The sequence below is a fragment of the Salvelinus fontinalis genome, chromosome 3, assembly GCF_029448725.1.
Source record: "Salvelinus fontinalis isolate EN_2023a chromosome 3, ASM2944872v1, whole genome shotgun sequence".
Classification (NCBI taxonomy): domain Eukaryota; kingdom Metazoa; phylum Chordata; class Actinopteri; order Salmoniformes; family Salmonidae; genus Salvelinus; species Salvelinus fontinalis.
Genome location: NC_074667.1, coordinates 66,263,423 through 66,288,593, shown reverse-complemented (window position 1 = coordinate 66,288,593; position 25,171 = coordinate 66,263,423). Strand labels below are relative to the sequence as shown.

At 44.6% G+C, this 25,171-nt stretch overlaps 1 protein-coding gene across 2 annotated transcripts in view; it reads right to left on the bottom strand.

Moving 5' to 3' along the window:
• The window catches only part of LOC129851352 (lysine-specific demethylase phf2-like), a 163,425-nt gene that overhangs the window by 37,635 nt on the left and 100,619 nt on the right, over positions 1-25,171 (bottom strand). For both annotated transcript variants that reach the window (XM_055917828.1, XM_055917829.1), the window contains exons 10-16: positions 19,148-19,239; positions 18,223-18,312; positions 14,856-15,236; positions 12,881-12,991; positions 4,911-5,029; positions 3,785-3,942; positions 2,572-2,639 (exon numbers count right to left, since the gene is read on the bottom strand). In XM_055917828.1, coding sequence (XP_055773803.1) covers positions 2,572-2,639; positions 3,785-3,942; positions 4,911-5,029; positions 12,881-12,991; positions 14,856-15,236; positions 18,223-18,312; positions 19,148-19,239 — 1,019 coding nt within the window. The remainder of the gene's footprint in view (positions 1-2,571; positions 2,640-3,784; positions 3,943-4,910; positions 5,030-12,880; positions 12,992-14,855; positions 15,237-18,222; positions 18,313-19,147; positions 19,240-25,171) is intronic.

Below are 25,171 nucleotides of genomic sequence, written 5' to 3'. Positions count from 1 at the left end.
ACGATAAACAGCTGCCTCTGATTGGGAACCATACTAGGCCAACAAGGCCCTCCCCCGCCCTCCCTTCGGGCAAATCAGATCACGATTCCATTTTGCTCTTCCCTTCCTATAGGCAGAAACTCAAACAGGAAGTACCCATGCTAAGGTCTATTCAACGCCGGTCTGACCAATCGGAATCTATGCTTCAATATTGTTTTGATCACGTGGACTAGGATATGTTCCGGGTAGCCTTGGAGAATAGCGTATACACGGACATGAAGAGTTCATCAGGAAGTGTTTAGGGGATGTAGTTCCCACTATTAAAACCCAAACCAGAAACAGAGGACGGCAGCATTCATGTAAAACTGGTTGAATTCAAACAGTTATTCCCTCCTTAAGGCAATCAACCAGTCTAGTTATTCCCTCCTTAAGGCAATCAACCAGTCTAGTTATTCCCTCCTTAAGGCAATCAACCAGTCTAGTTATTCCCTCCTTAAGGCAATCAACCAGTCTAGTTATTCCCTCCTTAAGGCAATCAACCAGTCTAGTTATTCCCTCCTTAAGGCAATCAACCAGTCTAGTTATTCCCTCCTTAAGGCAATCAACCAGTCTAGTTATTCCCTCCTTAAGGCAATCAACCAGTCTAGTTATTCCCTCCTTAAGGCAATCAACCAGTCTAGTTATTCCCTCCTTAAGGCAATCAACCAGTCTAGTTATTCCCTCCTTAAGGCAATCAACCAGTCTAGTTATTCCCTCCTTAAGGCAATCAACCAGTCTAGTTATTCCCTCCTTAAGGCAATCAAACAGTCTAGTTATTCCCTCCTTAAGGCAATCAACCAGTCTAGTTATTCCCTCCTTAAGGCAATCAAACAGTCTAGTTATTCCCTCCTTAAGGCAATCAAACAGGCAAAATCCCTAGCCGCGTCCTCAGAGCATGTGCAGACCAGCTGGCTGGTGTGTTTACGGACATATTCAATCTCTCACTATCCCAGTCTGCTGTCCCCACATGCTTCAAGATGTCCACCATTGTTCCTGAACCCAAGAAGGCAAAGGTAACTGAACTAAATGACTATCGCCCCGTAGCACTCACTTCTGTCATCATGAAGTGCTTTGAGAAACTAGTCAAGGATCATATCACCTCCATCTTACTTGTCACTCTAGACCCACTTCAATTTGCATTCCGCCCAAATAGATCCACAGACGATGCGATTGCCATCACACTACACACTGCCCTAACCCATCTGGAATACCAATGTAAAAAACTCACAACAACACAGAAACTGGGGAACGTAACAGCTGTTCATTGACTACACGTCAGCCTTCAACACCATCGTACCCTCCAAGCTCATCAACAAGCTTGGGGCCCTGGGTCTGAACCCAGGCCTCTGCAACTGGGTCCTGAACTTCCTGACGGGCCGCTCCCAGGTGGTGAAGGTAGGAAACAACATCTCCACTTCACTGATCCTCAACACTGGGGCCCCACAAGGGTGCGTGCTCAGCCCCCTCCTGTATTCCTGTATACCCATGACTGCGTGCACGCCTCCAACTCAATCATCAAGCTTGCAGATGACAAAACAGTAGTGGGCCTGATTACCAACAACGATGAGACAGCCTACAGGGAGGAGGTGAGGGCTCTCGGAGTGTGGTGCCAAGAAAATAACCTCTCTTTCAACGTCAAGAAAACGAAGGAGCTGATTGTGGACTTCAGGAAACAGCAGAGGGAGCACCCCCCTATCCACATCGACGGGACAGCAGTGGAGAAGGTGGAAAGCTTCAAGTTCTTCGGCGTACACATCACTGACAAATGGAAATGGTTCACCCACACAGACACCGTGGTGGAGAAGGCACAAAAACTCTTCAACCTCAGGAGGCTGAAAATATTTGGCTTGGCCCCTAAAACCCTCACAAACGTTTACAGATGCACAATTGAGAGAATCCTGTCGGCCTGTTCACCCCGCTACCATCCAGAAGGCGAAGTCAGTACAGGTGCATCAAAGCTGTGTCCTACAGACTGAAAAACAGCTTCTATCTCAAGGCCATCAGACTGTTAAACAGCCATCACTAGCCGGCTACCACCCAGTACCCTGCCCTGAACTTAAGTCACTAGCCGGCTACCACCCGGTTACTCAACCCTGCACCTTAGAGGCTGCTGCCCTCTATACATAGACATGGAATCACTGATCACTTTAATAATGGAACACTGGTCACTTTAATAATGTTTACATACTACTTTACTCACTTCATATGCATATACTGTATTCTACTGTATTCTAGTCAACGCCACTCCGACATTGCTAGTCCTAATATGTATATATTTCTTAATTACATTCTTTGACTTTTAGATGTGTGTATTGTTGTGAATTGTTAGGTACTACTGCAGTGTTGTAGCTAGGAACACAATCCTTTCACTACACCTGCAATAACATCTGCTAAATACGTGTATGTGACCAATAACATTTGATTTGATTTAGTGTGAAAAGGGTCTGAGTGAACAGGATGTTAGACATTCTAATAGCAGGATATTACTGGTATTTACTTAGAGTATAGAAGGATATTATTGGTCATACCAATAAGGGGGAGGGGCGTACGTACCTTGACATCAGAGGGGAGGAGCTTTGGCTTCTTGGATGGCTGGATTGCTTCTTTGATGTTTGACAGGACTGGCAGGGAGAGAAGAGAGTCCATCAACAACTATCCAATCACAAGAGAGAGTCAAATCAACAACTATCCAATCACAAGAGAGAGTCAAATCAACAACTATCCAATCACAAGAGAGAGTCAAATCAACAACTAGCCAATCAGAAGACAGGACTACTCTATCACAATCTCAATAAACCTAAGGTGAACTTTAATAGATTTACTGCAGTATTGTGACAAATAAATATATACGGTGCCTTTGGAAAGTATTCAGACCCCTTGATTTTTCCCACATTTTGTTACGTTACAGCCTTATTCTAAAATGGATTAAACTGTTTTCTAATTTAAATGAGAACTGATATATCTAATTTACATAAGTATTCAGACCCTTTACTCAGTACTTTGTTGAAGCACCTTTGGCAGAGATTACAGTCTCGAGTCTTCTTGGGTATGACGCTACAAGCTTGGCACACCTGTATTTGGGGAGTTTCTCCCATTCTTCTCTGCAGATCCTCTCAAGCTCTGTCAGGTTGGATGGGGAGCGTCGCTGCACAGCTATTTTCAAGTCTCTCCAGAGATGTTCGATCGGGTTCAAGTCCAGCCTCTGGCTGGGACATTCAGAGACTTGTCCCGAAGCCAGTCCTGCGTTGTCTTGGCTGAAGGAGGATCAATGGAAACCGGATGCACCTCAGCTACATGTTGAGTCTCAAAAGGGTCTGAATACTTACGGAAATAAGGCATTTCTGTTTTCGCTTTGTCATTATGGGGTATTGTGTGTAGATTGCTGAGGAATTGTTTTTAAAATAAGTCTGTAAAGTAACAAAGTGTGTTAAAGTAACGCAAAAGCTAGAAACTGGCCTTTCTTCGCCGAAATATGTAGTGGTGTGATATTTTGCCAATATATAAATTAGCATAACTTGGCGCATTTTAGCTGCCCAATCGTAGCAAGATTTACCTGAAGGAAGTGTTGACTTTGAAATAGGAAGTAGAAATTCTCAAGGACTAGATTGACCAGCGATAGGTGGTCAACAATAGTGTGTCACAAAGTCCTGAGGTTCCAGGGAACTCAGGTAAAAAAAAAAATTGCCAACATTTGCAGTATTTGGAGCCACTGAGGTTTGGGATATTTTACCTAACGGTAATATTTACTTTCAAACAGAAAACTCACAGGATAAGTCTCTCTTTTTCCTCCTGATGGGGAACTCATCAATCTTCAACTCTCCTTCGTCTGACACGTACTCGTATTCGTCTCTCACCGGCTTGGCCTTGTCCTCCTTTAGGTTATGTAACGAGCTGAACACACTGGACTGGGGCTTCAGCTTAGAACTGAGAGAGAAACAGATTAACCCTTTACACGGGTGGGAACTGGCCTATATGGATGAAGCTAAATTGAACATTAGCTTACAGAATAAACATGGCAAGCATAACCATTGAAAGGGAACCGTTTGGAGATTATGGGAAAATGATTAGACCAAAGTTGAGGACAAAACTATTCAATGGCCCAAGACTGAAACACTGTTGATGTTATGTGCATTTTACATTTACTGTACTTTTCTAGACATTAGTTGATAACGAAATCTGAAAAAACTCTGGATACACTTAGTAACATCATAAGAATATTCCTGGAAAATGTGGAGAAGGTGCAACATAAAACAAGAAATGACAAGGGTTATAGTACGTTACTGTAACACCACTGTGATTATTAATCTCTGACGTCATGTATAGTACGTTACTGTGATTATTAATCTCTGACGTCGTGTATAGTACGTTACTGTGATTATTAATCTCTGACGTCGTGTATAGTACGTTACTGTGATTATTAATCTCTGACGTCATGTATAGTACGTTACTGTGATTATTAATCTCTGACGTCATGTATAGTACGTTACTGTGATTATTAATCTCTGACGTCATGTATAGTACGTTACTGTGATTATTAATCTCTGACGTCGTGTATAGTACGTTACTGTGATTATTAATCTCTGACGTCATGTATAGTACGTTACTGTGATTATTAATCTCTGACGTCATGTATAGTACGTTACTGTGATTATTAATCTCTGACGTCATGTATAGTACGTTACTGTAACACCACTGTGATTATTATCTGCCATTTTGAGTAAAACACTTCACAGGATGATACGGATGTGAATTCGCTCTCACTTTCTCCAAGGACAGATGCATCTGTCACACACACACACACACACACACACACACACACACACACACACACACACACACACACACACACACATTTAGGTTACAACCACATTGCTCCAGTATACAGTGCTTACCCGAGTAACTTCTTGTGTGTCATCGAAAAGGCAAACTTCTCTTTGTTGCCCGACAGTGGCGTTCTCTCAAACCTGTGCACTTCAGTTTCCATCTTCAATAAGGAATCTGGTTTACTGTTCTGTAATGGACAACAAAGATCACTTTGTCATAAACTGGCAGAAGGACAGGCAACAGGGGTAGAACGAGGGGTAGAACACGGGGTAGAACAAGGGGTAGAACAAGAGGTAGAACAAGGGGTAGAACACGGGGTAGAACAAGAGGTAGAACAAGAGGTAGAACACGGGGTAGAACAAGAGGTAGAACAAGGGGTAGAACAAGAGGTAGAACAAGGTGTAGAACACGGGGTAGAACAAGAGGTAGAACGAGGGGTAGAACAAGAGGTAGAACAAGGGGTAGAACAAGGGGTAGAACAAGGGGTAGAACAAGGTGTAGAACACGGGGTAGAACAAGAGGTAGAACGAGGGGTAGAACAAGGGGTAGAACGAGGGGTAGAACGAGGGGTAGAACAAGGGGTAGAACGAGGGGTAGAACAAGGGGTAGAACAAGGGGTAGAACGAGGGGTAGAACGAGGGGTAGAACACGGGGTAGAACAAGGGGTAGAACAAGGGGTAGAACAAGGGGTAGAACAAGGTGTAGAACACGGGGTAGAACGAGGGGTAGAACAAGGGGTAGAACACGGGGTAGAACAAGGGGTAGAACAAGGTGTAGACACGGGGTAGAACAAGAGGTAGAACGAGGGGTAGAACAAGGGGTAGAACAAGGGGTAGAACAAGGGGTAGAACAAGGGGTAGAACACGGGGTAGAACACGGGGTAGAACAAGGTGTAGAACACGGGGTAGAATGAGGGGTAGAACAAGGGGTAGAACACGGGGTAGAACAAGGGGTAGAACACGGGGTAGAACAAGAGGTAGAACAAGAGGTAGAACACGGGGTAGAACAAAAGGTAGAACAAGAGGTAGAACGAGGGGTAGAACAAGGGGTAGAACAAGGGGTAGAACAAGGGGTAGAACAAGGTGTAGACACGGGGTAGAACAAGAGGTAGAACACGGGGTAGAACACGGGGTAGAACACGGGGTAGAACACGGTGTAGAACAAGGGGTAGAACACGGGAGCACACAGCCTGTTGACTGGGCCCAGGTTCTAGAAGCTTTAAACAGTCCAGCCTGTTTGTTTAACTGATCTATAGTGTGTTAATTACATTTTTCTGTTGGACCTCAACTTCTCAGCTTTAATTGAACAGAACCACTTGCATAATTGTTTTAAAAAGCTTGAATCTGCTTTCTCTTTATGTTGAAGCATCATGATCATGTCTAATTTGGTGTTTTTAAAACCTAGACAGCCTCGACTCAAAATATTCTGTATCTTACATTATATTAACCTTTACTATTCTGTATCTACATTATATTAACCTTTACTATTCTGTATCTACATTATATTAACCTTTACTATTCTCCATCTTACCTAACTTCTTTATATTGTTGGTCTACAGCACATATGTCAGAGTCAAGGCCCGCGGGCCACATCCGGCCCGCGAGAAGGTTTTTTACGGCCCCTGGGATGATCTTGATTTATTATTAGAACCGGCCCGCAGACCGCAGCAAGCCGGCAGCCCGCAGATCTTTTACACGCACCAATACTACATTTCCCACAATGCAACGGTGACGCACCGAGCAGTAGGCTGCTTCATTTCAATATTTATTGGCACAGCAGTCGTCAGCATCACAGTAAAATTAACTTTCAGATACCCATCAAAAATGGCAAAACGGAAGGTGGACACTGAGAACCGGGGGTTTCAAACAAGGTGGGAGTCGGAGTATATGTTCACGGAGGTAGCTGGAAAACCTGTGTGTCTTCTGTGTGGAGAAAGTGTGGCGGTACTGAAAGAGTATAATCTGAGACGACATTATGAAACGAAACACGCGGACAAAAACAAGAATATGGACATGGAACAAAGGCTACAAAAGGCAGAGGAATTAAAACGAGGCCTCAAATCTCGACAGGCTCTGTTCAAAAAAGCCAAATCACAAGGCCAGGCTGCTGTCAAGGCCAGTTTTATTTTGGCAGAAGAGATCGCTAAATCAGCCCGGCCATTTACGGAGGGGGATTTCATCAAAAACTGCATGATTAAAGTTTGTGACGAAGTTTGCCCAGAAAAAAGGCAACTCTTTTTAAATGTGAGTCTGAGCAGAAACACCATTGCCGAGAGAGTAGACCAGTTGTCCATCAATCTAAAAGAGCAGCTTGTGAAAAAGGGAAAAGATTTCATTGCATATTCCTTGGCTGTGGATGAGAGCACCGACATTTCTGACATTGCCCAGTTGTCAATTTTCATCCGCGGAGTGGACTCCAGCCTAAGCGTGACAGAGGAGTTTTTGGCTTTACGTCCTATGCATGGCACAACTACGGGGCATGATTTGTATGAAGAGGTGTCAAGATGTGTAAATGAGATGGAGCTGCCTTGGGAAAAACTCGTGGGTTTGACAACCGACGGAGCACCTGCGATGTGTGGACACAGGAGCGGACTGGTGGTGAAGATACGGGAAAAGATGCAAGAGGAAAACGCGACAGGTGAGCTGACAGCTTATCATTGTATCATACACCAGGAAGCGTTGTGCGGTAAAGCCTTGAAAATGGAGCATGTAATGAGCATCATCACGCGCACAGTTAACTTTATCAGAGCCAAAGGTTTGAATCACCGCCAGTTCAAGGCATTTCTGACGGAGTTAGAAACGGAGCATGGTGATTTGCCTTATCACACAGAGGTGCGATGGCTAAGCCAGGGAAAGGTGCTTCAAAGATGTTTCGAGCTTCGTGAGGAGATTTGTCTGTTCTTGGACAGCAAAGGGAAAGACACAACACAACTCCGAGACGAAATGTTTCTGTGTGAAATGGCTTTTCTGTGTGACATTACGAGTCATCTGAATGCAATGAACTTGCAGCTGCAGGGTCGGGATCATGTCATCTCTGATATGTACAGTACAGTGAAGGCATTTAAAACCAAACTGACTCTGTGGGAGACGCAGATGCGGAAAGAAAATTTGAGCCACTTTCCCAGCTGCCAGACCATGAAAGAGAAGATCTCTACCAGTGCGTTCCCGAGCGCACAGTTGGCTGATAAAATAGGTATGCTTGCCGCTGACTTTCGACGCCGATTTGCTGACTTTGAAGCACAAAAAAGCAGGTTGGAACTGCTCGGTAACCCATTTGCTGTTGACGTGGAAAGCTCACCACCAAACCTCCAAATGGAGTTGATTGACCTCCAATGCAATGATGCACTGAGGGCAAAATATGCGGCAGTGGGTGCTGCGGAGTTCGCCCGTTTCCTCCCCGACACAATGCCCCAGCTGCGCATCCAGGCTGCTCAAACGTTGTCTATGTTTGGCAGCACATACCTGTGTGAACAACTGTTTTCTTTGATGAACCTGAACAAAACATCACACAGAAGTCGACTTACTGCTGAACACCTCCACTCAATTCTGAGGATTTCCTCAGCTCAGAGCCTTACCCCGAACATTGATGAACTTGTGGAAAAGATGGGACACCACCAAGTATCACCCTCAACCTCAAACAAGTGAACATTACTGTGCAATCACATATTTAGAGTTTTTACTCAGTTCAAGTTTAAAAGTTAAAGTTTAATATTTGTTTTCACTGCATGTTACTTCTCCTTAAACAAAGTGTTGTTTTTGATTAATAGATTTTTGCACTTTATTTTATTGTATTTCAATCCAATTATATTTTAAAAATATTTCAGTTGAGTGGATGATAGAAAATTGCTATTATTGTTTTTTTCTTTGAAGTAAATTTAGCCCACTTTTGCTAAAATAGAAAATATAGGCTACTGATGGTGCCTTGAATACCGGTTTCTTTCATTTAATGTTCATGTTATGGGGATTTTTATATAAAGGAAATTTGTCTTTTGTGTCTGTTGAAAATTAAAGATTACTGACAGAGCCATAAGAAAATATTGCTTTATTTATCTGATCATATTGGAATATATTTGTTAGGTTTTCAGTAGGTTCAATTAGGTTCACTAGACTATATGCGTCATTTAAAAAAATTTCAATGAACATTCGAACAGTCCGGCCCTCGGCTTGTAGCTAAATTTTTTATTTGGCCCTCCGTCCATTTGACTTTGACACCCCTGGTCTACAGCATCCCTTCTATTTCTAACTGAAACTGTTCTGTACCTAACTGAAACTGTTCTGTACCTAACTGAAACTGTTCTGTACCTAACTGAAACTGTTCTGTACCTAACTGAAACTGTTCTGTACCTAACTGAAACTGTTCTGTACCTAACTGAAACTGTTCTGTACCTTACCTAACTGAAACTGTTCTGTTCTGTACCTTACCTAACTGAAACTGTTCTGTACCTTACCTAACTGAAACTGTTCTGTACCTTACCTAACTGAAACTGTTCTGTACCTTACCTAACTGAAACTGTTCTGTACCTTACCTAACTGAAACTGTTCTGTACCTTACCTAACTGAAACTGTTCTGTACCTTACCTAACTGAAACTGCTCTGTACCTTACCTAACTGAAACTGTTCTGTACCTAACTGAAACTGTTCTGTACCTAACTGAAACTGTTCTGTACCTAACTGAAACTGTTCTGTACCTAACTGAAACTGTTCTGTACCTAACTGAAACTGTTCTGTACCTAACTGAAACTGTTCTGTACCTAACTGAAACTGTTCTGTACCTAACTGAAACTGTTCTGTACCTAACTGAAACTGTTCTGTACCTAACTGAAACTGTTCTGTACCTAACTGAAACTGTTCTGTACCTAACTGAAACTGTTCTGTACCTAACTGAAACTGTTCTGTACCTAACTGAAACTGTTCTGTACCTAACTGAAACTGTTCTGTATCTAACTGAAACTGTTCTGTACCTAACTGAAACTGTTCTGTACCTAACTGAAACTGTTGTGTACCTAACTGAAACTGTTGTGTACCTAACTGAAACTGTTGTGTACCTAACTGAAACTGTTCTGTACCTAACTGAAACTGTTCTGTACCTAACTGAAACTGTTCTGTACCTAACTGAAACTGTTCTGTACCTAACTGAAACTGAAACTGTTCTGTACCTAACTGAAACTGTTGTGTACCTAACTGAAACTGTTCTGTACCTAACTGAAACTGTTCTGTATCTAACTGAAACTGTTCTGTATCTAACTGAAACTGTTCTGTACCTAACTGAAACTGTTCTGTACCTAACTGAAACTGTTCTGTATCTAACTGAAACTGTTCTGTACCTAACTGAAACTGTTCTGTACCTAACTGAAACTGTTCTGTACCTAACTGAAACTGTTCTGTACCTAACTGAAACTGTTCTGTACCTAACTGAAACTGTTCTGTACCTAACTGAAACTGTTCTGTACCTAACTGAAACTGTTCTGTACCTAACTGAAACTGTTCTGTACCTAACTGAAACTGTTCTGTACCTAACTGAAACTGTTCTGTACCTAACTGAAACTGTTCTGTACCTAACTGAAACTGTTCTGTACCTAACTGAAACTGTTCTGTACCTAACTGAAACTGTTCTGTATCTAACTGAAACTGTTCTGTACCTAACTGAAACTGTTCTGTACCTAACTGAAACTGTTGTGTACCTAACTGAAACTGTTGTGTACCTAACTGAAACTGTTGTGTACCTAACTGAAACTGTTCTGTACCTAACTGAAACTGTTCTGTACCTAACTGAAACTGTTCTGTACCTAACTGAAACTGTTCTGTACCTAACTGAAACTGTTCTGTACCTAACTGAAACTGAAACTGTTCTGTACCTAACTGAAACTGTTCTGTACCTAACTGAAACTGTTGTGTACCTAACTGAAACTGTTGTGTACCTAACTGAAACTGTTCTGTACCTAACTGAAACTGTTCTGTACCCAACTGAAACTGTTCTGTACCTAACTGAAACTGTTCTGTACCTAACTGAAACTGTTCTGTACCTAACTGAAACTGTTCTGTACCTAACTGAAACTGTTCTGTACCTAACTGAAACTGTTCTGTACCTAACTGAAACTGTTCTGTACCTAACTGAAACTGTTCTGTACCTAACTGAAACTGTTCTGTACCTAACTGAAACTGTTGTGTACCTAACTGAAACTGTTGTGTACCTAACTGAAACTGTTGTGTACCTAACTGAAACTGTTGTGTACCTAACTGAAACTGTTGTGTACCTTACCTAACTGAAACTGTTGTGTACCTTACCTAACTGAAACTGTTCTGTACCTTACCTAACTGAAACTGTTCTGTACCTTACCTAACTGAAACTGTTCTGTACCTTACCTAACTGAAACTGTTCTGTACCTTACCTAACTGAAACTGTTCTGTACCTTACCTAACTGAAACTGTTCTGTACCTTACCTAACTGAAACTGTTCTGTACCTTACCTAACTGAAACTGTTCTGTACCTTACCTAACTGAAACTGTTCTGTACCTAACTGAAACTGTTCTGTACCTAACTGAAACTGTTCTGTATCTAACTGAAACTGTTCTGTACCTAACTGAAACTGTTCTGTACCTAACTGAAACTGTTCTGTACCTAACTGAAACTGTTCTGTACCTAACTGAAACTGTTCTGTACCTAACTGAAACTGTTCTGTACCTAACTGAAACTGTTGTGTACCTAACTGAAACTGTTGTGTACCTAACTGAAACTGTTGTGTACCTAACTGAAACTGTTGTGTACCTAACTGAAACTGTTGTGTACCTAACTGAAACTGTTGTGTACCTAACTGAAACTGTTCTGTATCTAACTGAAACTGTTCTGTACCTTACCTAACTGAAACTGTTCTGTACCTTACCTAACTGAAACTGTTCTGTACCTTACCTAACTGAAACTGTTCTGTACCTTACCTAACTGAAACTGTTCTGTACCTTACCTAACTGAAACTGTTCTGTACCTTACCTAACTGAAACTGTTCTGTACCTTACCTAACTGAAACTGTTCTGTACCTTACCTAACTGAAACTGTTCTGTACCTTACCTAACTGAAACTGTTCTGTACCTTACCTAACTGAAACTGTTCTGTACCTTACCTAACTGAAACTGTTCTGTACCTTACCTAACTGAAACTGTTCTGTACCTTACCTAACTGAAACTGTTCTGTACCTTACCTAACTGAAACTGTTCTGTACCTTACCTAACTGAAACTGTTCTGTACCTTACCTAACTGAAACTGTTCTGTACCTTACCTAACTGAAACTGTTCTGTACCTTACCTAACTGAAACTGTTCTGTACCTTACCTAACTGAAACTGTTCTGTATCTAACTGAAACTGTTCTGTATCTAACTGAAACTGTTCTGTATCTTACCTAACTGAAACTGTTCTGTACCTTACCTAACTGAAACTGTTCTGTACCTTACCTAACTGAAACTGTTCTGTACCTTACCTAACTGAAACTGTTCTGTACCTTACCTAACTGAAACTGTTCTGTACCTTACCTAACTGAAACTGTTCTGTACCTTACCTAACTGAAACTGTTCTGTACCTTACCTAACTGAAACTGTTCTGTACCTTACCTAACTGAAACTGTTCTGTACCTTACCTAACTGAAACTGTTCTGTACCTAACTGAAACTGTTCTGTACCTAACTGAAACTGTTCTGTACCTAACTGAAACTGTTCTGTATCTAACTGAAACTGTTCTGTACCTAACTGAAACTGTTCTGTACCTAACTGAAACTGTTCTGTACCTAACTGAAACTGTTCTGTACCTAACTGAAACTGTTCTGTACCTAACTGAAACTGTTCTGTACCTAACTGAAACTGTTCTGTACCTTACCTAACTGAAACTGTTCTGTACCTAACTGAAACTGTTCTGTACCCAACTGAAACTGTTCTGTACCTAACTGAAACTGTTCTGTACCTAACTGAAACTGTTCTGTACCTAACTGAAACTGTTCTGTACCTAACTGAAACTGTTCTGTACCTTACCTAACTGAAACTGGTCTGTAGCATACCTTATATTTCCACTTGGCTTCCGCTTGTTTCTTGGTCTGTTCTCGGATCTCAATCTTCTCCAAATCATTCTGCTTACAGGTCTCCGACATGCTCAGGATGTTGTTAGCCGCCTGGGGAAGCAGGGAGCATCAGTTGGAGAAATGCCTGCACACCCTCCAAGAGAAGGGTTGACCAGCCCTGATGTAGAGGTGTAGACTGGTCCAGTCCTGTTATTCATGGTAAAGCCCCGCCCCTCTTGGGTTGGTCCATCTTGACCGACATGTAGATATGTTTAAAGGGACATTTCTAAAATGTTCAACTTCATCATCATCTCCACCACAACATCAACATACACTACCGGTCTCAAGTTTCAGAACATTTACTCATTCAGGGGTTTTCTTTATTTTTACTATTTTCTACATTGTAGAATGCAAAGCTGTCATCAATGCAAAGGGTGGCTATTTGAAGAATCTAAATTCTAAAATAAATGTTGATTCGTTTAACACTTTTTTGGTTACTACATGATTCCATATGTGTTATTTCATAGTGTTGATGTCTTCACTATTATTCTACAATGTAGAAAATAGTAAAAATAGAGAAAAACCCTGGAATGAGTAGATGTTCTGAAACTTTTGACCGGTTCTTTAAAGGGTTTCTATGTTTTATAGTAAAAAAGATAAAGGAGGATAAGTGTTTTTAAGTGACATCATCTGACAATTACTAAACAATTACTAAACAATTACTAGACAATTACTAGACAATCACTAGACAATCACTAGACAATCACTAGACAATTACTAGACAATTACTAGACAATCACTAGACAATCACTAGACAATCACTAGACAATTACTAGACAATTACTAGACAATCACTAGACAATTACTAGACAATCACTAGACAATTACTAGACAATTACAAGACAATTACAAGCCAAGCACTAGACAATCACAAGACAATTACAAGCCAAGCACTAGACAATGACAAGACAATTACTAGACAATTACTAGACAATTACAAGCCAAGCACTAGACAATTACAAGCCAAGCACTAGACAATTACAAGACAATTACTAGACAATTACTAGACAATTACTAGACAATTACAAGACAATTACTAGACAATTACTAGACAATTACAAGACAATTACTAGACAATTACAAGACAATTACTAGACAATTACTAGACAATTACTAGACAATTACAAGCCAAGCACTAGACAATTACAAGACAATTACAAGACAATTACTAGACAATTACAAGACAATTACTAGACAATTACAAGACAATTACTAGACAATTACAAGACAATTACTAGACAATTACTAGACAATTACTAGACAATTACTAGACAATTACTAGACAATTACTAGACAATTACAATTACAAGACAATTACAAGACAATTATTAGACTAGACAATTACAAGACAATGACTAGACAATTACAAGACAATGACAAGACAATGACAAGACAATGACTAGACAATGACTAGACAATTACAAGACAATGACTAGACAATTACAAGACAATGACTAGACAATTACAAGACAATTACTAGACAATTACAAGACTATTACTAGACAATTACAAGACTATTACTAGACAATTACAAGACTATTACTAGACAATTAATAGACAATTACTATATAATTACAAGACAATGACAAGACAATGACAAGACAATGACAAGACAATTACAAGACAATGACAAGACAATTACAAGACAATTACAAGACAATGACAAGACAATTACAAGACAATTACTAGACAATCACAAGACAATTACTAGACAATTACTAGACAATTACTAGACAATTACTAGACAATTACTATATAATTTGTAGACATTTATCTTCCTTTTAATAGAAAACATAGAAATGCACTATTTTCACATATTGAAGTGGTGCTGGAGATGATGAAGTTGAAAAATGTTTAAGTTTCCCTTTAAACAGGGTATTGGAAGTGAATAAGTTACAGTTGTTATTGCTCTCACCTTGCCCCCCAGCTTGCCCTTCTTGGGCTGGTCCATCTTGCTGAGGATGTCCTTGGCGTGAGACTCCAGAGCTGCCAGGCTGGAGGGCTTCGGCGGAGGAGGAGGAGGAGGAGGAGGAGGAGGGACCTCCTTCTCTTTCTTTCCTTTCTTGTTCCCTCCCTCCTTCACTTTGGGGACCTTGGGAGGTTTGGGGGCCTTGGGCATCTTGGGCGGCTTGGGAGGCTTGGAGGCCTTCTTCCTGGCTGTTTTTTCCCGGAGGGGAGGGGAGGGAGAGGGGACGCTGGAGGGGGAAGCAGGGTCCTCAGGCTCTGACGGGGCAGCAGGAGGTTCCTCCACTGGAGCCTTGCTGCTCAAATCACTCTTCATGGCTTTAGCCACATTCTGAACGACAACACAATGACATGGTCATTTATGAACAGATACTCACTTTACTAATGTCACTCTGAACCATGACAACAGTCTGAGCTGTCACTCTGAACCATGACAACAGTCTGAGCTGTCACTCTGAACCGTGACAACAGTCTGAGCTGTCCCTCTGAACCGCGACAACAGTCTGAGCTGTCCCTCTGAACCATGACAACAGTCTGAGCTGTCCCTCTGAACCATGACAACAGTCTGAGCTGTCCCTCTGAACCGTGACAACAGTCTGAGCTGTCCCTCTGAACCGTGACAACAGTCTGAGCTGTCCCTCTGAACCGCGACAACAGTCTGAGCTGTCCCTCTGAACCATGACAACAGTCTGAGCTGTCACTCTGAACCATGACAACAGTCTGAGCTGTCACTCTGAACCATGACAACAGTCTGAGCTGTCCCTCTGAACCGTGACAACAGTCTGAGCTGTCCCTCTGAACCATGACAACAGTCTGAGCTGTCCCTCTGAACCGCGACAACAGTCTGAGCTGTCCCTCTGAACCATGACAACAGTCTGAGCTGTCACTCTGAACCGTGACAACAGTCTGAGCTGTCACTCTGAACCGTGACAACAGTCTGAGCTGTCACTCTGAACCATGACAACAGTCTGAGCTGTCACTCTGAACCATGACAACAGTCTGAGCTGTCCCTCTGAACCATGACAACAGTCTGAGCTGTCCCTCTGAACCACGACAACAGTCTGAGCTGTCCCTCTGAACCGCGACAACAGTCTGAGCTGTCACTCTGAACCATGACAACAGTCTGAGCTGTCACTCTGAACCATGACAACAGTCTGAGCTGTCACTCTGAACCGCGACAACAGTCTGAGCTGTCCCTCTGAACCGTGACAACAGTCTGAGCTGTCCCTCTGAACCATGACAACAGTCTGAGCTGTCCCTCTGAACCGCGACAACAGTCTGAGCTGTCCCTCTGAACCGCGACAACAGTCTGAGCTGTCACTCTGAACCGTGACAACAGTCTGAGCTGTCACTCTGAACCGTGACAACAGTCTGAGCTGTCACTCTGAACCGTGACAACAGTCTGAGCTGTCTCTCTGAACCACGACAACAGTCTGAGCTGTCTCTCTGAACCGCGACAACAGTCTGAGCTGTGAGTTCATAGGACAGGTAGTAACCCAGTTCACTACAAAACCCATGATGCAGTTCAGATACAGTTGAAGTCGGAAGTTTACATAGACCTTAAACATAGATTTAAACTCTGTATTTCATTTTTTTTACAATTACTGACATTTAATACTAGTAAAAATTCCCTGTCTTAGGTCAGTTGGGATCACCACTTTATTTTAAGAATGTGAAATGGCAGAATAATATTAGAGAGAATGATTTAATTCACCTTATATTTCTTTCATCACATTCCCAGTGGGTCAGAAGTTTACATACACTCAATTAGTATTTAGTAGCATTGCCTTTAAATTGTTTAACTTGGGTCAAACGTTTCAGGTAGCCTTTCACAAGCTTCCCACAATAAGTTGGGTGAATTCTGTCCCATTCCTCTTGACAGAGCTGGTGTAACTGAGTCAGGTTTGTAGGCCTCCTTGCTCGCACACACTTTTTCAGTTCTGCCCACAAATGTTCTATAGGATTGAGGTCAGGGCTTTGTGATGGCCACTCCAATACCTTGACTTTGTTGTCCTTAAACCATTTTGCCACAACTTTGGAAGTATGCTTGGGGTCATTGTCCATTTGGAAGACCCATTTGCAACCAAGCTTTAACTTCCTGACTGATGTCTTGAGATGTTGCTTCAATATATCCACATAATTGTCCACCTCATGATGCCATCTATTTTGTGAAGTGCACCAGTCCCTCCTGCAGCAAAGCACCCCCACAACATGATGCTGCCACCCCCCACAACATGATGCTGCCACCCCCACAACATGATGCTGCCACCCCCGTGCTTCACGGTTGGGATGGTGTTCTTCAGCTTGCAAGCCTCCCCCTTTTTCCTCCTAACATAACCATGGTCATTATGGCCAAACAGTTTCATTTTTGTTTCATCAGACCAGAGGTAATTTCTCCAAAAAGTACAATCTTTGTCCCCATGTGCAGTTGCAAACCGTAGTCTGGCTTTTTTATGGTGGTTTTGGAGCAGTGGCTTATTCCGTGCTGAGCGGCCTTTCAGGTTATGTTGATATAGGACTTGTTTTACTGTGGATATAGATACTTTTGTACCTGTTTCCTCCAGCATCTTCACAAGGTCCTTTGCTGTTGTTCTGGGATTGATTTGCACTTTTCGCACCAAAGTACGTTCATCTCTAGGAGACAGAACGCGTCTCCTTCCTGAGCGGTATGACGGCTGTGTGGTCCCATGGTGTTTATACTTGCGTATTATTGTTTGTACAGATGAACGTGGTACCTTCAGGCATTTGGAAATTGCTCCCAAGGATGAAACAGAGGTCTTGGCTGATTTTCCCATGATGTCAAGCAAAGTGGCACTGAGTTTGAAGATAGGCCTTGAAATACATCCACAGGTACACCTCCAATTGACTCAAATTATGTCCATTAGCCTATCAGAAGCTTCTAAAGCCATGACATCATTTTCTGGAATTTTCCAAGCTGTTTAAAGGCACAGTCAACTTAGTGTATGTAACTTCTGACCCACTGGAATTGTGATACAGTGAATTATAAGTGAAATAATCTGTCTGTTAACAATTGTTGGAAAAATTACTTGTGTCATACACAAAGTAGATGTCCTAACCGACTTGCCAAAACTATAGTTTGTTAACAAGACATTTGTGGAGTGGTTGAAAAACGAGTTTTAATGACTCCAACCAAAGTGTATGTGAACTCCCGACTTCAACTGTACAGGTTATGTCTGTACTGTTAATGTCAGTATCTTTCCAACACAACAGGCCTTTGGAAACCTGGCCAGTAGAATAGATCAGTACAGAGCAGGCAAGGACAGGGCAAGGTGGCGTTGAGCAGGGCAGGGTCGTACCTCTGAGATCCTGATCTCCTTGGCTAGGTCCTTGATGAGCTGAGTGGGCTTCATGTTCTCTGGAAGCTCATCCTCGTGTTCTAACAGAGCCTGGAGGAGAGACCCGGTACATGAAATACAGTCAGAGCCTGGAGGAGAGACCCGGTACATGAAATACAGTCAGAGCCTGGAGGAGAGACCCGGTACATAAAATACAGTCAGAGCCTGGAGGAGAGACCCGGTACATGAAATACAGTCAGAGCCTGGAGGAGAGACCCGGTACATGAAATACAGTCAGAGCCTGGAGGAGAGACCCGGTACATGAAATACAGTCAGAGCCTGGAGGAGAGACCCGGTACATAAAATACAGTCAGAGCCTGGAGGAGAGACCCGGTACATGAAATACAGTCAGAGCCTGGAGGAGAGACCCGGTACATGAAACACAGTCAGAGCCTGGAGGAGAGACCCGGTACATGAAACACAGTCAGAGCCTGGAGGAGAGACCCGGTACATGGAACACAGTCAGAGCCTGGAGGAGAGACCCGGTACATGGAACACAGTCAGAGCCTGGAGGAGAGACCCGGTACATGGAACACAGTCAGAGCCTGGAGGAGAGACCCGGTACATGGAACACAGTCAGAGCCTGGAGGAGAGACCCGGTACATGAAACACAGTCAGAGCCTGGAGGAGAGACCCGGTACATGGAACACAGTCAGAGCCTGGAGGAGAGACCCGGTACATGGAACACAGTCAGAGCCTGGAGGAGAGACCCGGTACATGGAACACAGTCAGAGAGCGATAGTAGCTGTAGTAGCAGCTGACATTGGTAGACAGGACATCACGAGACGCTTACTCTCTAAAGACTGTGGAAAGAAAGAAGGGCAACGGGACATATTGTCCATTATAAAGGTGGGATTTAGAGTGTATAGGTGGAACTGATGGCTACCTGTTTCTTGGTCCAAGCTCTAAAAGCTCCGTTGATGATCTTAGCTCCGTGGACCAGGTAGGCAGCTGGTTGCTTGTTGGACTTGTGTAAACCTGCAACAAGAGAGAATCATGTTAGACAGCTCTCTCTTGGTAAAGAGGTCATTTGACCTCAAGGGGATAAACTGTTCAAATAAATGTTAAATGAATTGGATTCTGTTCATTCACTGTGAAAATTGATTGAGTTGAAGACTCATTTTTCATAAAAGCCTCTTTCTACTGTAAGAGAGCGGCTCCCACTAGCCTAACTGCTGTCAGTAAACTAATTAACCAATCAGAACACATCACGTTTCAGAGAGCGACTCCCACTAGCCTAACTGCTGTCAGTAAACTAATTAACCAATCAGAACACATCATGTTTCAGAGAGCGACTCCCACTAGCCTAACTGCTGTCAGTAAACTAATTAACCAATCAGAACACATCATGTTTCAGAGAGCGGCTCCCTCTAGCCTAACTGCTGTCAGTAAACTAATTAACCAATCAGAACACATCACGTTTCAGAGAGCGGCTCCCTGTAGCCTAACTGCTGTCAGTAAACTAATTAACCAATCAGAACACATCACGTTTCAGAGAGCGGCTCCCTCTAGCCTAACTGCTGTCAGTAAACTAATTAACCAATCAGAACACATCATGTTTCAGAGAGCGACTCCCTCTAGCCTAACTGCTGTCAGTAAACTAATTAACCAATCAGAACACATCATGTTTCAGAGAGCGGCTCCCTCTAGCCTAACTGCTGTCAGTAAACTAATTAACCAATCAGAACACATCATGTTTCAGAGAGCGACTCCCTCTAGCCTAACTGCTGTCAGTAAACTAATTAACCAATCAGAACACATCATGTTTCAGAGAGCGGCTCCCTCTAGCCTAACTGCTGTCAGTAAACTAATTAACCAATCAGAACACATCACGTTTCAGAGAGCGGCTCCCTCTAGCCTAACTGCTGTCAGTAAACTAATTAACCAATCAGAACACATCATGTTTCAGAGAGCGACTCCCACTAGCCTAACTGCTGTCAGTAAACTAATTAACCAATCAGAACACATCACGTTTCAGAGAGCGGCTCCCTCTAGCCTAACTGCTGTCAGTAAACTAATTAACCAATCAGAACACATCATGTTTCAGAGAGCGGCTCCCTCTAGCCTAACTGCTGTCAGTAAACTAATTAACCAATCAGAACACATCACGTTTCAGAGAGCGGCTCCCTCTAGCCTAACTGCTGTCAGTAAACTAATTAACCAATCAGAACACATCATGTTTCAGAGAGCGACTCCCACTAGCCTAACTGCTGTCAGTAAACTAATTAACCAATCAGAACACATCACGTTTCAGAGAGCGGCTCCCTCTAGCCTAACTGCTGTCAGTAAACTAATTAACCAATCAGAACACATCACGTTTCAGAGAGCGGCTCCCTCTAGCCTAACTGCTGTCAGTAAACTAATTAACCAATCAGAACACATCATGTTTCAGAGAGCGACTCCCACTAGCCTAACTGCTGTCAGTAAACTAATTAACCAATCAGAACACATCACGTTTCAGAGAGCGGCTCCCTCTAGCCTAACTGCTGTCAGTAAACTAATTAACCAATCAGAACACGTCATGTTTCAGAGCCCGGTTTCATACCCAGACAGCAGGGAAATATAGATCTCTGTTGAAACTGAATTCACTCTGGTTTAATAACAGAAAACATCTGATTAGACCAGTAAACTCCTGGAAGGCCGTTTAAATCAGACACATGCCTCTCCCTCCCTCCCTCCCCTCCCAGCCTGTCTCCCTCCCCTCCCTCCCTGTCTCCCTCCCTGTCTCCCTCCCTCCCTGTCTCCCTCCCCTCCCTCCCTCCCTCCCTCCCTCCCTCCCTGTCTCCCTCCCCTCCCTCCCTCCGTCTCCCTCCCTCCCCTCCCTCCCTCCCTGTCTCTCTCCCCTCCCAGCCTGTCTCCCTCCCCTCCCAGCCTCTCTCCCTCCCCTCCCTCCCTGTCTCCCTCCCCTCTCTCCCTCCCTGTCTCCCTCCCCTCTCTCCCTCCCTGTCTCCCTCCCCTCTCTCCCTCCCTGTCTCCCTCCCCTCTCTCCCTCCCTGTCTCCCTCCCCTCCCTCCCTCCCTGTCTCCCTCCCCTCCCTCCCTCCCTCCACTCCCTCCCTCCCTGTCTCCCTCCCCTCCCAGCCTGTCTCCCTCCCTCCCTCCCAGCCTGTCTCCCTCCCTCCCAGCCTGTCTCCCTCCCTCCCTCCCTCCCAGCCTGTCTCCCTCCCTCCCTCCCTCCCTCCCAGCCTGTCTCCCTCCCCTCCCTCCCCTCTCTCCCTCCCCTCTCTCCCTCCCTGTCTCCCTCCCCTCTCTCCCTCCCTGTCTCCCTCCCCTCTCTCCCTCCCTGTCTCCCTCCCCTCCCTCCCTCCCTGTCTCCCTCCCCTCCCTCCCTCCCTGTCTCCCTCCCCTCCCTCCCTCCCTCCACTCCCTCCCTCCCTGTCTCCCTCCCCTCCCAGCCTGTCTCCCTCCCTCCCTCCCAGCCTGTCTCCCTCCCTCCCAGCCTGTCTCCCTCCCTCCCTCCCTCCCTCCCAGCCTGTCTCCCTCCCTCCCTCCCTCCCTCCCAGCCTGTCTCCCTCCCTCCCTCCCTCCCTCCCAGCCTGTCTCCCTCCCTCCCTCCCTCCCTCCCAGCCTGTCTCCCTCCCTCCCTCCCTCCCTCCCAGCCTGTCTCCCTCCCTCCCTCCCTCCCTCCCAGCCTGTCTCCCTCCCTCCCTCCCAGCCTGTCTCCCTCCCTCCCTCCCAGCCTGTCTCCCTCCCTCCCTCCCAGCCTGTCTCCCTCCCTCCCTCCCAGCCTGTCTCCCTCCCTCCCTCCCTCCCAGCCTGTCTCCATCCCTCCCCTCCCTCCCAGCCTGTCTCCATCCTTCCCCTCCCTCCCAGACTGTCTCCATCCTTCCCCTCCCTCCCAGCCTGTCTCCCTCCCTCCCAGCCTGTCTCCATCCCTCCCCTCCCTCCCTGCCTGTCTCCCTCCCTCCCAGCCTGTCTCCCTCCCTCCCAGCCTGTCTCCCTCCCTCCCTCTATCTCTCCCAGCCATATGCCTCTCCCACCCACCAGAAATGAGTTACAGGTCTGTACACTGCTCTATCTGCAGGGGAAAGAAGCTGAACAAGTTTTCAAGATATTCAGGTCTTCTGATGAGATTGTTATGGGAGAACTGGACAATGATTTAGTGCCCAAAGTGAACACTATTCATGTAAGAGCCCGTTTTGATCAGCGCACCCACAAGCCCGCGGAACCCCCCCAGGGATACACCAGATAGATGTTACATGGCTTTCAACACTGCCAAGAACTCAAATATCCTGGACAGGTTGGTCATAGAGAGATGTCCGAGACGCCCTAACGCCTGACTTGACACTCGACAAAGCGGTAGAGCTTGTGAGGCAGTCAGAGCAAGTCAAGGGAAGTAGTATACAAATGAGCGGTGCACAATGACAATGACAGAGACACGGAAATGGACAAAGCAAAGGGGATTAAATGTGAACAAGATGTTTCAGATGTGGTAAGGCTAAATAGGACAGATGTGGTAAGGCTAGAGGACAGATGTGGTAAGGCTAGAGGACAGATGTGGTAAGGCTGAAGAGGACAGATGTGGTAAGGCTAGAGGACAGATGTGGTAAGGCTAGAGGACAGATGTAAAGAGGACAGATGTGGTAAGGCTAAAGAGGACAGATGTGGTAAGGCTGAAGAGGACAGATGTGGTAAGGCTGAAGAGGACAGATGTGGTAAGGCTAGAGGACAGATGTGGAAAGGCTAGAGGACAGATGTGGTAAGGCTAGAGGACAGATGTGGTAAGGCTAGAGGACAGATGTGGAAAGGCTAGAGGACAGATGTGGTAAGGCTAGAGGACAGATGTGGTAAGGCTAGAGGACAGATGTGGTAAGGCTGAAGAGGACAGATGTGGTAAGGCTAGAGGACAGATGTGGTAAGGCTAGAGGACAGATGTGGTAAGGCTAGAGGACAGATGTGGTAAGGCTGAAGAGGACAGATGTGGTAAGGCTAAAGAGGACAGATGTGGTAAGGCTAGAGGACAGATGTGGTAAGGCTAGAGGACAGATGTGGTAAGGCTGAAGAGGACAGATGTGGTAAGGCTAAAGAGGACAGATGTGGTAAGGCTAGAGGACAGATGTGGTAAGGCTAAAGAGGACAGATGTGGTAAGGCTGAAGAGGACAGATGTGGTAAGGCTAAAGAGGACAGATGTGGTAAGGCTAGAGGACAGATGTGGTAAGGCTAAAGAGGACAGATGTGGTAAGGCTAGAGGACAGATGTGGTAAGGCTAGAGGACAGATGTGGTAAGGCTGAAGAGGACAGATGTGGTAAGGCTAAAGAGGACAGATGTGGAAAGGCTAAAGAGGACAGATGTGGTAAGGCTAGAGGACAGATGTGGTAAGGCTAGAGGACAGATGTGGTAAGGCTAGAGGACAGATGTAAAGAGGACAGATGTGGTAAGGCTAAAGAGGACAGATGTGGTAAGGCTAGAGGACAGATGTGGTAAGGCTAGAGGACAGATGTGGTAAGGCTGAAGAGGACAGATGTGGTAAGGCTAAAGAGGACAGATGTGGTAAGGCTAAAGAGGACAGATGTGGTAAGGCTGAAGAGGACAGATGTGGTAAGGCTAGAGGACAGATGTGGAAAGGCTAAAGAGGACAGATGTGGTAAGGCTAGAGGACAGATGTAAAGAGGACAGATGTGGTAAGGCTAAAGAGGACAGATGTGGTAAGGCTAAAGAGGACAGATGTGGTAAGGCTAAAGAGGACAGATGTGGAAAGGCTGAAGAGGACAGATGTGGTAAGGCTGAAGAGGACAGATGTGGTAAGGCTAGAGGACAGATGTGGAAAGGCTAGAGGACAGATGTGGTAAGGCTAGAGGACAGATGTGGAAAGGCTAGAGGACAGATGTGGTAAGGCTAGAGGACAGATGTGGTAAGGCTAGAGGACAGATGTGGTAAGGCTGAAGAGGACAGATGTGGTAAGGCTAGAGGACAGATGTGGTAAGGCTAGAGGACAGATGTGGTAAGGCTAGAGGACAGATGTGGTAAGGCTGAAGAGGACAGATGTGGTAAGGCTAAAGAGGACAGATGTGGTAAGGCTAGAGGACAGATGTGGTAAGGCTAGAGGACAGATGTGGTAAGGCTGAAGAGGACAGATGTGGTAAGGCTAAGAGGACAGATGTGGTAAGGCTAGAGGACAGATGTGGTAAGGCTAGAGGACAGATGTGGTAAGGCTAGAGGACAGATGTGGTAAGGCTAGAGGACAGATGTGGTAAGGCTAAAGAGGACAGATGTGGTAAGGCTGAAGAGGACAGATGTGGTAAGGCTAAGAGGACAGATGTGGTAAGGCTAGAGGACAGATGTGGTAAGGCTAAGAGGACAGATGTGGTAAGGCTAAAGAGGACAGATGTGGTAAGGCTAAAGAGGACAGATGTGGTAAGGCTAGAGGACAGATGTGGTAAGGCTAGAGGACAGATGTGGTAAGGCTAGAGGACAGATGTAAAGAGGACAGATGTGGTAAGGCTAAAGAGGACAGATGTGGTAAGGCTAGAGGACAGATGTGGTAAGGCTAGAGGACAGATGTGGTAAGGCTGAAGAGGACAGATGTGGTAAGGCTAAAGAGGACAGATGTGGTAAGGCTAAGAGGACAGATGTGGTAAGGCTGAAGAGGACAGATGTGGTAAGGCTAGAGGACAGATGTGGTAAGGCTAAGAGGACAGATGTGGTAAGGCTAGAGGACAGATGTAAAGAGGACAGATGTGGTAAGGCTAAAGAGGACAGATGTGGTAAGGCTAAAGAGGACAGATGTGGTAAGGCTAGAGGACAGATGTGGTAAGGCTGAAGAGGACAGATGTGGTAAGGCTAAAGAGGACAGATGTGGTAAGGCTAGAGGACAGATGTGGAAAGGCTAAAGAGGACAGATGTGGTAAGGCTAGAGGACAGATGTGGTAAGGCTGAAGAGGACAGATGTGGTAAGGCTAGAGGACAGAT